The following is a 13,720-nucleotide window of genomic DNA, read 5'->3' as shown; positions in this document are numbered from 1 at the left end:
AATCACCGTCAGTTCCGTTTGTTAATGAACGAGCTAGAAAGCACGTATTCTGACAATAGAGTACGGTAGCTGTCCAGAGGCGAGGTGCTGAAACGCTTTGCCACATGTCTGGAAAAAGTGAAAACCTTCCTGGGCAGCAAAGGGCTCACATATCCTGTGCTAGAACAGCCAGAGTGGCTGGAAAAGCTACACTTCTTGGTAGACATGACAGCGCACCTCAACACGCTGAACACAGATCTTCAGGGGAAAGGACACCCTGCACATGTTGGAGGAGGTTTTGGCATTCGAGCGCAAGTTGACAGTGCTTGCCAGAAATTTACAGAAAGGTACACTGTCACACTTCCCCAGTTTGAGAGAGTTAAAAAAAAATCAAAAATTGTGAATTTAGAGTATTTACATTCTGCAGTCATTGCAATGCAAACATCGTTTGGGAAACGATTCAGTGAATTCAGAGAGGATAAAACCTAAGCCTCGATCCATCTCTGTTGAATATGACAGCATTTCCAGGTGTGAGTCCACCTGATCTTGAGATGGAACTGGCTGATATAGCCAACAAAGACATGTGGACCTTGAAGATGTTTCACGCCAAAAGGCCGTTCTTGCTCAGAATCACAAATGGTGTGATATTGAAAACCTTCCCAAACCAGACAAACTTGTGTTTGAAACTTGGAACGCTATCCCCGACTTTTATGTGAACATGAAAAAGCATGCACTTGGAGTCCTGTTAAAAACAAACTTACAATCCTGTGTGAAGATGAAGGCGACGTCATACAGCCCTGATGTGGAGACGCTGTGCGCTGAGGTTCAGGAGCAGAAATCACATGACCAAGTATGATCAATATTTTAATTGCCAATTAATTTGCATATATTCTTATTTTTTAATTGTTCGGTGAAATAGACATTTTATTATTCAGGTTGACAGCTGACTGCACGGCGCCAGTAAAAGGATGACGGCACACAGAGAGAGGACAGCATTTTGGTTTGCTGCCAGTGGATAATTTAAGTTCGGCGTTTTGTTTTTTCATTACTACAAGAAAGACTCAAATAGACATTGAGCATTTTACTTAACCTTCAACCCAATGTCTTTTTTCGGAGTTAGAAATGTTTTGTTGCATGCAGAAATGCTATTTCATTTTCTCTGCAGTCATTCATTGATTTCATAAATGTAACACATAATAGTTTGTTTATACTGTACATAGCACAAAGCAAAAAAAAAACCCTGTTATATGCAGTGTTATTTCAATTAAAATTTTAAAAGAGTTTTGTGGCTCCCAGTGTTTTCTTTACTGTGTGAAACGGGTCCAAATGGCTCTTTGAGTGGTAAAAGTTGCCGACCCCTGGTCTAGGTCAAGTAACATAAACAAATAATTTGTTGATTTGAGAATTGACTTTTTAAATATTTACAACTTGAAAAAAATATGTTTATCTGACAAATCAATTCATTAAGTTGTTCATCAAGAAAGCTAAGCTTTTATCCTTCATCTATACTTCAGTTTTTGGAGTGTTCAATTAAATAATCTTGGCAATGTGAACAGCAAGCCAAAATTAAAATACCTTTAATGAGGGGTTTTATTTCAGATTGGATGCCCCAATGACTGATCATGTAAGGCAGATTGAGTCTAGTGCTTTGGATATTTCCTGTTCTATATATATTTTTTAAGTCGTAATATCCACAAATGGACTTACTATTATTTGTGTTTATGCAATCTTCAAACCTTAAGTTCCATTGTTGCATCTGTGATTATCTCAGTCCTGTCATGCTCTTTCAGGTGCTCGGCTTTGGCATGTGGGTGGCGCTAGGAGGGTTATCAGCTGTTATCTGCTCACCTGAGTAGGGCCTTCTAAAAGGCATATTGGGACTCTTTCTCTCTCAGCTAGGCCTGCTGCTGTTGGTCTTCGCATCACATCACACTTTCTCTCACACATTTCAGACATGACTGATTCTTCATACTTACATTTCACATTATTTGATTATTTCAGTTAAACAGAGATCATTTGATCAGATCATCTTTCATCTGTGTCTGTATAACCTTTGTTACCATCCCTGAGCCAGGTGGTAACAAACCATAATCAATGCCCAGCAACCAATTAAAATGATTATCACATGGAGAACAAACACTTAGTACTCAGTACTTAACCATTATCTTATGGTCACATACTTCTTTTGTGTACCCTATAGAGGCATCATAATGAGTAGTTACTCAGACATAAAAAACGTTTACCAGACATTGTGAACCAAATTTTCTTCTTCTTCTTTTAAAGAGCTGAAGACTTACAATAACAGATACTGAATTTTTGGAAGAATTTACAATTGGAAACCTAAATATCGAAAAATAGGGAAAACAGGGGAAAGTCTAAATGATGAGGATAAAAAGACATGATTTAAAGGTGTTGTATACAATATTCTTACCAAGGCTGAAAGCAACAAAGAATTTCTACAAACCATATATAAAATATGGAAAGAAGATCCTATATTTAATTTCAAAACAAAAAAGGACTGTTTAAAACATGTAAATGGTAAATGGACTTGAGCTTGCATAGGCCTTCCTAGTTTTCAGACTACTCAAAGCGCTTTTACACCACGTCACACCTACCCATTCACACGCTGATGTCGCTATGCAGTGAGACTATCAGAAACTTCTCCCATTCATACGCCACAAACGAAGCAGTGGGAAGAATTTAGTGTCGAGAGGCACATCCTTGTACAGGAATTGGAGATTTTTGCTGCAGGAGCTGGGGATCGAACACTTGACCTTCCGGCTGAAAGATGACAACTCGAACGAACTGAGCCACAGCCGCCCACAAGTAACCTTATCATGAACAAAAATCTACATCTGAATCAGGATAAACTAATTAGAATTTACTATAGAATTTAGTATGGTAGTATGCAATTCATAACTTTGACCTCAACTCCAATGGGACACATAAATGACGTTTGGTATTTCAACAAAATTAGGAAACCTTGGGAAAAAATTGAAAAATGGATTTGAAAAAATAGATTCTCTCCAGTGATTCGTCTCTTTCGAAACTGAACCAAAATTAGATATCCAAAGTAGATCGCAAATTACATTTTCCATCATTAGTTTATAAAAAGCTTATGTTTGTCTGTCTGTCTATCTATCTATCTATCTGTCTGTCATAGGATAGACACAAAAATCCCCCAACTAAACTAAAAATCTAAGGAACCCCTTCATCTGCTCTGTGTCCACATGCTTGAGTGTATGTACAGTATGCGTCTGTGCTGGTTTTGTTGGTGCTTGTGTTTGGTGTATAAGCACACTGCTCAAAAAAATAAAGGGAACACTTAAATAAAATGTAATTCCAAGTCAATCACACTAATGTGAAATAAAAATGTCCACTTAAGAAGCAACACTGAATAACAATCAATTTTACATGCTGCTGTGCAAATGGAACAGACAACAGGTGGAAATTAGCAAGACACCCCCCAAGACACCCCCAATAAAGGAGTGGTTCTGCAGGTGGTGACCCCAGACCACTTCTCAGTTCCGATGCTTTCTGGCTGATGTTTTGGTTGCTTTTGAATGCCAGTGGTGCTTTCACTCTCGTGGTAGCATGAGACAGAGTCAACAACTGACACACGTGGCTCAGGTAGTGCAGCTCATCCAGGATCACACATCAATGCGAGCTGCGGCAGGAAGGTTTGCCGTGTCTGTCAGCGTAGTGTCCAGAGGATGGAGGCACTACCAGGAGACAGGCCAGCACATCAGGAGACATGGAGGAGGCCGTAGGAGGACAACAACCCAGCAGTAGGGCCGCCACCTCTGCCTTTGTGCAAGAAGGAACAGGAGCACTGCCAGAGCCCTGCAAAGTGACCTCCAGCAGGCTACAAATGTGCATTTGTCTGCTCAAACAGTCAGAAACAGACTCCATGAGGGAGGTATGAGGGCCCGACGTCCACAGGTTGGGGTTGTGCTTACAGCCCAACACCGTGCAAGACGTTTGGCATTTGCCAGGGAACACCAAGATTGGCAAATTCCATCCACCAACGCCACAATGCACCACAGACTGTCCAGGAGTTGGCAGATGCTTTAGTTCAGGTCTGGAAAGAGATCCCTCAGGAGGCCATCCACCACCTCATCAGGAGCATTCCCAGGTGCTGTAGGGAGGTCATACAGACATGTGGAGGCCACACACACACTACTGAGCCTCATTTTGACTTCAGAACATTACATCAAAGTTGGATCTGCCTGTAGTGTATTTTTCTACTTTAATTTTGAGTGTTACTCCAAATCTAAACCATTGGTTTATAAATTTGATTTCCATTGATCCTTTTTGTGTGATTTTGTTGTCAGCACATTCAACTATGTAAAGAACAAAGTATTTAATAAGAATACTTTACTCGCTCAGATCTAGTAAGTTTTTTTTTTTTTTTTTTTAGCAGTGTATACACTTGTGAGATGGGGATAAAATACAATCTGTGCAATTAATTTAATGTAATTGTAAAGTCATCGTAAATGAACAACAAAAAGGGTCTATCAAAAATCTAAAGTTTTTTTTAATAAAACTGATCACATAAATGGCCAAGGAGCTAAAAACAAAAGTGTGGAAGCTTGCACTTTATTGGAAAAAAAAAAAATCAAACAAAAATATAATCTGCAGGGGCAATACAGCAAATATCCTCGGTTAATGAATAAAGGGCCACTTTAATTTCAGACTGTCTTCCTGTAGTCCCGTGATTGGCAGGATTAGTTTTATATACACAAAGCACCGATCAACAGTGCTCTATTGTGCTGCACAACCAGACTGGCCCTAACCTATCCCCCTGATACCAGTCTGAAGCTACAAGCCATACCTCCCAATATCTCCACATTGTTCTAAACCCCCTGGTGCTCGCCTATGGAAACCAGATCTGAGCATGAAAGAGACCCTGCACATTCAGGCAGGAAAAGGGCAGCAAGGAACTTCGGAAATCCAACAGGGAATGGCATGCCAATAAGCTTCAAAGAATATTTGCAGATTCTTCCTAATTCAATGCTCCCTCACTCACGTGTAGTGTTTCTTCTGATGTTAAAAATGAATCAATTCCAAATTCATAGAAATCCACCCCACCTTTATTTACTGTGCTAATTATCACGTTCACACACATCTTCAATGTGAGCAATCAAGCCACAGATTACTGTACCAGGTGTCCTGCAAGTACAGAGAATATTTAGTGCCCCAAAAGCAAAACATGTCATCTCCTTAAACTTTATATTAGTTTCTTTGTCAAACAAATCATCTCAATCACTCAAAATCCAATTCTACAAGCAATCATACCTATATATGAACCTGAAAACCTCCCACAAAGTGGAGGTCAATGGCTAGTTACATACTTTTTTTTTTCTCTTTTTTTTTTTTAACATCCTCTCGTTGGTAATCATAAATAAATACAAACAAAACACAAGGAATGTCTACTGCAAACAATACATACAAAAGAAAGAAAGAAAAATGTGTGGTATAAAGAGGAGCTGAAATAGTTTTTCTGATCTGGGATGTTACTCGTGGTTTGTAATCGGAAGGAAGTGACGGCTTCGCCTGGAGAAAGAGGAACATAAAGGCAACCCCAACAGTGCGATAGCCTCCCAACTTCCCTTTCCACCCCAGGTACATAATCATTGAAGCTCTCCCTTTGGGTGCTGTGTTCCTCTAGGACCAGGAAACAGTGGGGGTCCACATGGTGTTCAATGGCAACACACACTTCTCCTCCTATGACTTAGACTTGACGAGATGGGCACAATTTCCACTGGGGTGTCTCTTTGAGATGGCCCACGTCCGCTCCTGGTCGCCATGGTTTATTCAACATGTCTTATTTGGGCCGTCCTTTCTCAGAGAGGTGAGTTCATTAAAAACAAACTGTGTTTGCTTTGATGTTAGGCGTTCTTGTGATCATCAAACAGGAAAGACGCCTTCTTCCACAAGTTACATAAACTGCATCTGGTAACAAAAGAAAAACAGTGTCAACTCTTTAAAACTGATCAAAGTTGGTCTAGTTTCAGTCTAAAAAAGGTTGCATGGGCAGTATCCAGAACCCTGTTTCCAAGGGGTTTAGACTCACTGATCATTTTTTGTGATTCCTGAAGATTAAAAAGTGTATAGAACTCAATAAAAACAACTTTTCACCTGGATGGCAAGGCTTTGCAAGAAAGGCATTGCATCTCTGTTTGAAGTTTCAATTAAGTATGTGGTCTGCTGTAAGTAATATAAAAGGTAAAAAGGCTACTTTTTAGGTGATAGTTTTGCCAGTTTTTTCCCCAAAGATTTTCTTATAGAACCCCTCCACTGTGATTTTTATGAGTCCCAATATAATCCTATGAACAATCTTCTGTTCAGACAATGAACAGGATGTTCCGTTTTCATCCTGTTGCTGTGTATCACTAACTAGGCATACTAAAACAACTTAACATGCATACCTGTACATCCATGGACCTGTCAAACACATGCCTGTGTGAAAATACAAGTGTAACTATCATTCTCTTGTGTGACGATAATCTTGATGAAATGAACCTTAAGCAGAAACTGCTGGGAGACTAAAGTTTGTTAAGGGGGCAGAGGGTGTAGATCACACAGCTGGGAAGTCAAGGGTGAGAGCATCTTAAAGCAAGTGTTGTGACTTGCACTCTTTCTTCACTAGGGATGCAAAAATGTTCAATATAATATTGAACCGTTCGGTACGGCATCCACAGTTCAGTACGTGCTTGTGAATTGCAATATATTTGGTTTTGCGCAAAACTATATTGTCTGTCTACACAAGTGAAAACTTTACAGTTTACAGTAACAGACTACAGCAGGCTGTAACGTTACCTACATGAACTTACTGACTGCTGTCATACGCAGCCACCAGCTGCACGATGCAGATTGGTTGAGAGTGAACAAATATGAAGCAATGTTTGAAACAAAGTTACCGCGCACAATGAAAGAAACTTTTATGACCAGTTTCTGTAAGAAACGTGTGTAATCTGCAATAAATATACTGTATAATATATATTCTAGTTTCTGAGATGTCATCATCATCTACAGTGAGTCAACATGGCACTACTTAATGCTGCCTTCTTTTCACTGAGACTATACTGTACACCATAGACCAGGAATGGGTATAAATGGAAAAGTTGTTTTGCTTAAAAAGTAAAGAAAATCAATCTTTTTGGAATAAAAATACTGTTTTTTTTTTATTTATTTACCTAAAACATCTGAGAATGGAATTACCCCCCAAGAAAAACAAAACACTTAAACAGCCCAGGCTGTCAGAATGGAACTGATCCGTAAACCAATGAACCAAAGTACGTTTTGAAATGTGGGCTGTTGTTGCATCCGTGGTCATCACACTGAACTGGAGTTGAAATGAAACACACACAGAGGACAAACTGTACCTAAAGATGCTGTAAAAGAAGTTCTGAAGATCTTAAGCGTGACTCACACTGGCTTGTCAGCTCACACTATACGAATGAATCGTTTAGGATGCCTGACCAGACCTTAAGACTTAAGTGCTCACATTGTACAACCCGATTGTCGGACTTGACCTGAGAGCTCACACTCTACTGGATGAAATTGGAACAAAGCGTTGAAAAAAGTAAGATACACCTGAATGATGAAGCACACAGTTTGACCAGATTTAATAATGATCAACAAAAAAGGAGCATCATTGCTCATTTTCATCCAAAACTGCCCTGTAGATGTTGGGCTGTGGAGGAAGAAGAATGGATTTAGAAGACGTATGAATCAGTTACCTGTGCACCTGGATTTTGCCCAAATGGGTTGGCTGGCCTCATCACAGGCTGAGAGTACATCATGTTGGGTTGTGTCATCATTATGGAGCCCATGTGAGGAGGCTAACGAGAGAGAAGACAACAAAGCATGGATGAGTTCATGCTGAAACTAAAACTTTTAACAGAAGACTCGTCTGCTGGAAATGGACATGAAAAAGGATTCCTCCTTCAGAATGTGATTTATACCTTTAAGGACAGAAAAAATAATATTAACGCTCTCTATTAATGATAGAGTGTTTATACTGCAGGCCATCTGTTTAGTTCAGCTTTTCAACCAAAAAGGCTAGCGCACACTTTAAAATAGATAGGTAAATGTTTGTGTATTTTTGTGCCAATGGGGTCTGTGTGTGAAAATGTGTGAGACAGGAGTTGAAACGCTGAACATATCCCAGCTGACTTACCATTGCATATGCCATCATGCCCGTTGGTGTGGTTGCAGGGAAGGCCATGACAGATGGTGCCTGAAGAGACACAAATAACACAGCTATAAAATCAGGACACAGCCTTATTCAACATGAGTTGCACAAGGCATTACAACGGTTCATCAATAAGAGGCTGGACAATGGCACACCAAGTTACAGAAATCCAAACAACTTTTTTTAGTATTATGGGGCGACCTCTGATCACTTTTAAGAATTAAGGAGGATCAATGTTTTTAACCCTGTCTGAATCAAACATATCTGTAATTTGTGAAGTTAAAATTCCAGGGCAAATGACATACCATGTAACAACACAGGGGTCTCCTGATAATAGTAATTCAGTCAGAATCAGCCTTTCATTAATTTGGGGCATTAATAGAGATGATCAACGCTGCTTTTATGCACCTTTTCCCTGTTGGAGAATAATGGACGCAAGATGTTTGACAGCAGATGTTTGGGTGTCAATTAGTCTGGGTCTCGCTACTCACTAAGGAGACCCATTCGCTAAAACAGCGATCTCAAATCCATCAGAAGAGCCAGATGTTGAAAATTACGATATATGAACTTTATTCGTAATGACGTTTGTAACTGGCTCAAATCAAATGATGCTTTATGCACATGAAGACATAGTTGCCTGCAAAATGCATGGTGTACTTAATTGTCTTTTTGAATAGACTTTCAAAATAAGTAGAGTGCAGAACTTTATGCACTGTTGCTAGGCAACCATTATTTCCACAATTGCCAGACGTCCCCAGGTAAGGCTGAACACAGGCGTTTATTTGAGGTGTCCCCCCTAGAGGTTGATGTTTAAGTCAGAACACATTGAGTCAAAGTAATAGAAAAAGCAAGTCAGATTATAACGTATTTAAATGGTCTTCCATTAATTTTTAATGGTGTTCACAGTTCACAAGGTTTTCCTGAGAGCACGATATCTGCAGATCTTCTCCTTCACATTAAAGTTAGTTATATTTGAACAAAACGTTTTGACAGCATTTTAGACAAAAAATTGAATAGAGCCCTAAACAGGACTGACTAAACTTTCCACTGAAAAAGTGGAACTCAAAGGGCCCTTTTGATCGGATAGGAGAAAGATCAGAATACTTTGAAGAGACAGAAATGGCAAAAAAATAAGGAGAGTAAAAAAAGACTGTTGAGTCCTTGGGTCTGAGTTTTGGTCCTGGCAGGTGCAAAGCTCCTTATAGAGATTTCAAAGAGAGACTAAGTACAGACTATCTCTGAGCAGCCGGCTTTTCCATCCGAGCCTGCAGTTATAACAAACCCAGATATGTCTCACAACCAGCCCTCTTGGGAAGGATAAGTTTCATCAACTATTCAGTAATTGGCAACAGGAGGCGTGAGTGATGCTGGTGCCAAAAAGCAGAGCTTTTATCACAAACCGTATCATTGCATTCGCCACTCTGACAGTATTTGGTGTGTTCAAAGTACATGGCAGTGTTCCTCCCATATTCAATCAGTGACACAATAAGCCTTGTTTTTGCTCCATGATACGGTTCATATTTTATTGACTTTTTTACATTTTACTGAATCCAGTAAAACAATCTTTCTCCCTTTCATCATTAGAGAGCACTAATAACCAACAGCAAAACACGTCATATGTTAAATCAGTGATGTGCTTTCAGAAAGATGTAAGAGTACATGCAGAGTACATGTGAAAGATTCTCTACAGTCATTTTTCATTAAAACATGTTTGATTCATTGAAGCCTGCTTCACAGTTTCTGCACTGGGCTTTGAACAGCATAAATGTGACAAAGGTCTTGGAGACACAATTTATGCTGTTTTAACTGAAGCGGTTTGAAGTACAAAGATGGTGGGGAAAAAGTGTTCCTTGCTAACTTTGTATATTTTTTGTTATGTGATGTAAAAGGTCCATCTGATGATTAGCCAGTAGTAACAAGCAAAATTGGTACCTACAGCAGATGTGGGCATACTTCAAATAAATCACTTTTTCTCTGGTAATTACAAACTTTGAAGAAGAAAGAAATCTAATTAGATGGACCTGAATGGCAAATGGACTTGATCTTATACAGCACTTTTCTAGTCTTCAGACTGCTCACAGTGCTTTTACACTGCACCTACCCATTTACACCCATTGACACACTGACACAGAGGTTACTACTGATCGACTCCTTGACCTTCCGTTTGAGGCACGACGACTCTCCCAACTGAGCCACAGCTGCCCCTAATTAATTGGGTTATCAAGCTATGTCAGTAGCTCGACTCAACTTTGCATGTAAATTTACTTAAGTCTGGTTCACACGGCAGGATACGCCGATTTTAGCCCCGATTCTCCCCTTCCCATAATCTTAAGGATGCCCCGATCATCATAAGATAATCTTATAAGATCATCCTGCTGTGTGTGGAGTGTTAAGACCGCTCTCGTCTGGTCGGAAGAATGTCGGGGGATATTCAACATGTTGGATTGTTTTGGACCGATCTCTCATCATCTGTGGTGTTTTCCCCCGAGGAGAAAACGAGCATGAGCCTGTTGACTGTGACGTGTAGCCAATCAGAAAGCAAGGTGACGTAGTGGCGAGGAAACACCGGTAGCAAAACAACAACAACTCACGTCCATATCAACATGTAGCAAGTACAGCTCATGCTCCTGTTGTCTCCACTACTTTGACTAACGCCTCTTTTTAAAACGTGTTTTTCAGATAAAAAACAGCACAAACGATCCCTATTACATCCTCTTCGTCCGTTTGTTGACTCTGGAATCACGTTTGATCTCGAGAGGTTTCTCTGATCGGGGGACGTTTGTAAGTGAAATCGGTTCATGTGGTGTGTTGATGTTGCCGTGTGGCCGCACACCACACACTGTATGACCAAAACTGTAAAACCTCTGATTATTTATCGCCATGTGTGTGGTCTCTAAAGTTTGGGAAATCAGCCGACAATTTTAAAATCCTGCCGTGTGAACCAGCCTTTACTGTGTGAATGTGGTGTGAATTGCGGTATTTGAAATGCAGTGCAAAAGCGGTTTGAGGGGTAAGAAATGTAAAAAAACACATGATTGTAAAATGCCTCATATAAAATGTGCTTGTTGTGGTGGGACATCTTCTGGTAAAAACCTGAAAAGATGGTAGGCCCTGCCAGATAATGGATTTTATGCTGTGGTTGCTGGGAAACCTACCATGGATGCAGGGTTCCAGGTGGTAGAAGGAGCTGTCCTGGGAGTCCAGTTAGTTCCACCTGTCAGCTTCTTCTCACCAGGCTGACTCCAGTGAAGATCACTACAAAGATCAAGTCCAAGTAATACTCATGTTTAGTACCCGGTAAAAGTGGACATGAATGGATAATATTTTCTCAATATACTTACTTTTTAACTGTGCCATTGCAAATCCCCAGATCTGGAAGGGACAGAACCAGAGTTATTGCAATGGAGAGTTGTTTATTTTATGCTTGTCATTACTATCATCTGTTTTTCAAGCCTGTCACAGCATGTATTGTGTTTCTCAAAGTGGAAAATGCTGTCAAAGTTGATTTAGCAGCTGTTTTGTGAATAAAGACATTATTCACAATCTCATATGTCAGGGGTTATGGATGAAAAGAAAAAAGGCACTTACTGCCGACAAGATTGGCCAGTGACGAGTCCAGGTCATTGGACACCAATTTGTGGGGTTGCTGACCATTCATGGTCATGTCCTGATTGGTTAAGGATGCAACTGTGGGTTTTAGGAGGCCACCTAAAATATCTTAATCAAAAGGGGGCAGGACAAAGGGAAGGGAAAGGAGAGGAGAGGAGAGGAATGGGAGGGAAGGGCCCGAAAACCAGTGAAGACACAATACAAGAAAATGACAAAAAGACACAAAGACAAACGCATGGCGTTACATAAATGACACACACAGAGAAAATAGTGTTAATGAGGCAGGAAGCTGGGCTGAGAGTTCACACAAAAAAAAATAAAAATAAAATAAAAATAAAAATAAGCAAGCTACAACTGTGTGAGGAGTGTGTGTGATGCTTCAACTCACCCAGTCATGCATATGCCATGCAAAAAGGCAAGGACCCAGGGAGTGTGTAACCCCAGGACAAGGGAAGAGAGAAAAGAAGTGTTGTGAGATTGTGAGAAGCATGGAGCCCATGTGGAACATTTGGAAACATCAATGTATTATTTCATACTAAGTGGTATTAAAAACAGCAGCATAATCAAATCAAGTCTTAAAGCCTGATTTATACCTCTACTTCTAAACTAGGCTGTGGCATAGGTTGGCTTGGCCCTGTACCAATGCAGATGCCTTCACATGTAGCCTGATATGCACTTCCTAAAAAATTTAACTACGCACCGAAAAGACGCAGCTTGCAAGCCCTGCGATTGGTCCGCTGGGTTGCAATGTATTGACGATAAACACATTGGGTCACCATGTGTATGCTAGTAAATCAGAACGTGCCCGCATCTTGCAATCAGCACACTACCACGACCCCACCTCTCCATATAAGGTCATCTGATTGGTATATCAGGACGTGAGCAGAAAGGTGGAGACAGGTTTTTAGGAGAAGGCCCATAAGGCAAAAAAGAGCGTTGTGTGATGCTGTTACATTGTGAATTACATAGTTTTAGCAATTGTACGTGAATTGGCAGTCGAAATCAGCTGATCAGTCACTCATCACACCATAAAGATGCACTCTCTATTCAAGACACAAGTTGCAATATCTCTCAAACAGACCAACAAAGTGGGCTTTGGTGTAAGCCCATATTGGTGTAAAGAACTTTACCACATCTGTTCATCCACATGACAGAAGCCCAATTACATGTCAGGGTTAAAACACCAAAGACAGAGTTTTTGGCAACTTTCACAGCGCCGATGAGACATAGATGTTTCATTTGAGATAGTCTCACCAAATTCATGGACAACATAGCACACAAACCCCAAATTAATTTCCAGGTGTTTGCCCAAAACTTTGCCGTGTTCTAACATGCAATCTTTCCCGCCAAACCCTTTGGTGGCAGCAGTGTGAATAAAGTCTGTTGGCTCCATTGGGGACATAGGACAAAAAAATACCCATGTGCATGAGTACAACAATTACCTGTACAATCCAGATTGTTGGCATTGGTGTTGTTACCAAATACAGAGTCAAAGTCAACATTAAGGCCTCTGGAGTTCTGTGGCACCTGGGGTGTTGGGGAGGCTGTAAACCCTGGTGATGCAAAAAGGAAATCCATATATTACTTAAACAACACTTCTGTCTGTAAAAACACAATAACAAGTCAAAAGATTCTTCCCTATTCATACAACCGCACAATTCAGTTGTTCAATATTTTTGTTGCATCTGGGTCTGTGTGGACCCAGGAAATATAGCTTGCAACACCTGGCTCAGCCTTGGTGCACCTACCTCTGAATAGACCAGCTACAGCAGGGGGCTCAGATTGGAGCCGATGAGTAGTGTTGTATGAGTATGGGTCACAGAAGGACTCTGCCAAACACCAAGAAATAGCAGGCAGGCAAAGAATCAGGCAGAGAGAGAAGGGTTAAGAAATTAGAGAAATTGTGGAAATATCTGGTAAGAAAAGATGAGG

At 40.4% G+C, this 13,720-nt stretch overlaps 1 protein-coding gene across 5 annotated transcripts in view; it reads right to left on the bottom strand.

The window, feature by feature from the left end:
- Positions 1-5,050: 5,050 nt before the first annotated feature.
- picalma (phosphatidylinositol binding clathrin assembly protein a) overlaps positions 5,051-13,720 on the bottom strand; it is a 37,212-nt gene continuing 28,542 nt past the window's right edge. For 3 of the 5 annotated variants that reach the window (XM_079356597.1, XM_079356598.1, XM_079356599.1), the window contains 8 exons: positions 13,537-13,617; positions 13,231-13,341; positions 11,768-11,887; positions 11,521-11,551; positions 11,335-11,434; positions 8,165-8,224; positions 7,725-7,826; positions 5,051-5,934 (listed from right to left, as the gene is read on the bottom strand). In XM_079356597.1, the coding sequence (XP_079212723.1) occupies positions 5,920-5,934; positions 7,725-7,826; positions 8,165-8,224; positions 11,335-11,434; positions 11,521-11,551; positions 11,768-11,887; positions 13,231-13,341; positions 13,537-13,617 (620 nt within the window). In that variant the 3' untranslated portion in view covers positions 5,051-5,919. The remainder of the gene's footprint in view (positions 5,935-7,724; positions 7,827-8,164; positions 8,225-11,334; positions 11,435-11,520; positions 11,552-11,767; positions 11,888-13,230; positions 13,342-13,536; positions 13,618-13,720) is intronic. The other 2 variants (XM_079356601.1, XM_079356600.1) reach the window with 2 other exon arrangements.

The sequence above is a fragment of the Symphodus melops genome, assembly GCF_947650265.1.
Source record: "Symphodus melops genome assembly, chromosome: 11".
NCBI classification, from domain to species: Eukaryota; Metazoa; Chordata; class Actinopteri; order Labriformes; family Labridae; genus Symphodus; species Symphodus melops.
Note: the sequence above shows the minus strand (reverse complement) of the source record. Positions and strands in the feature narration are given on the sequence as shown.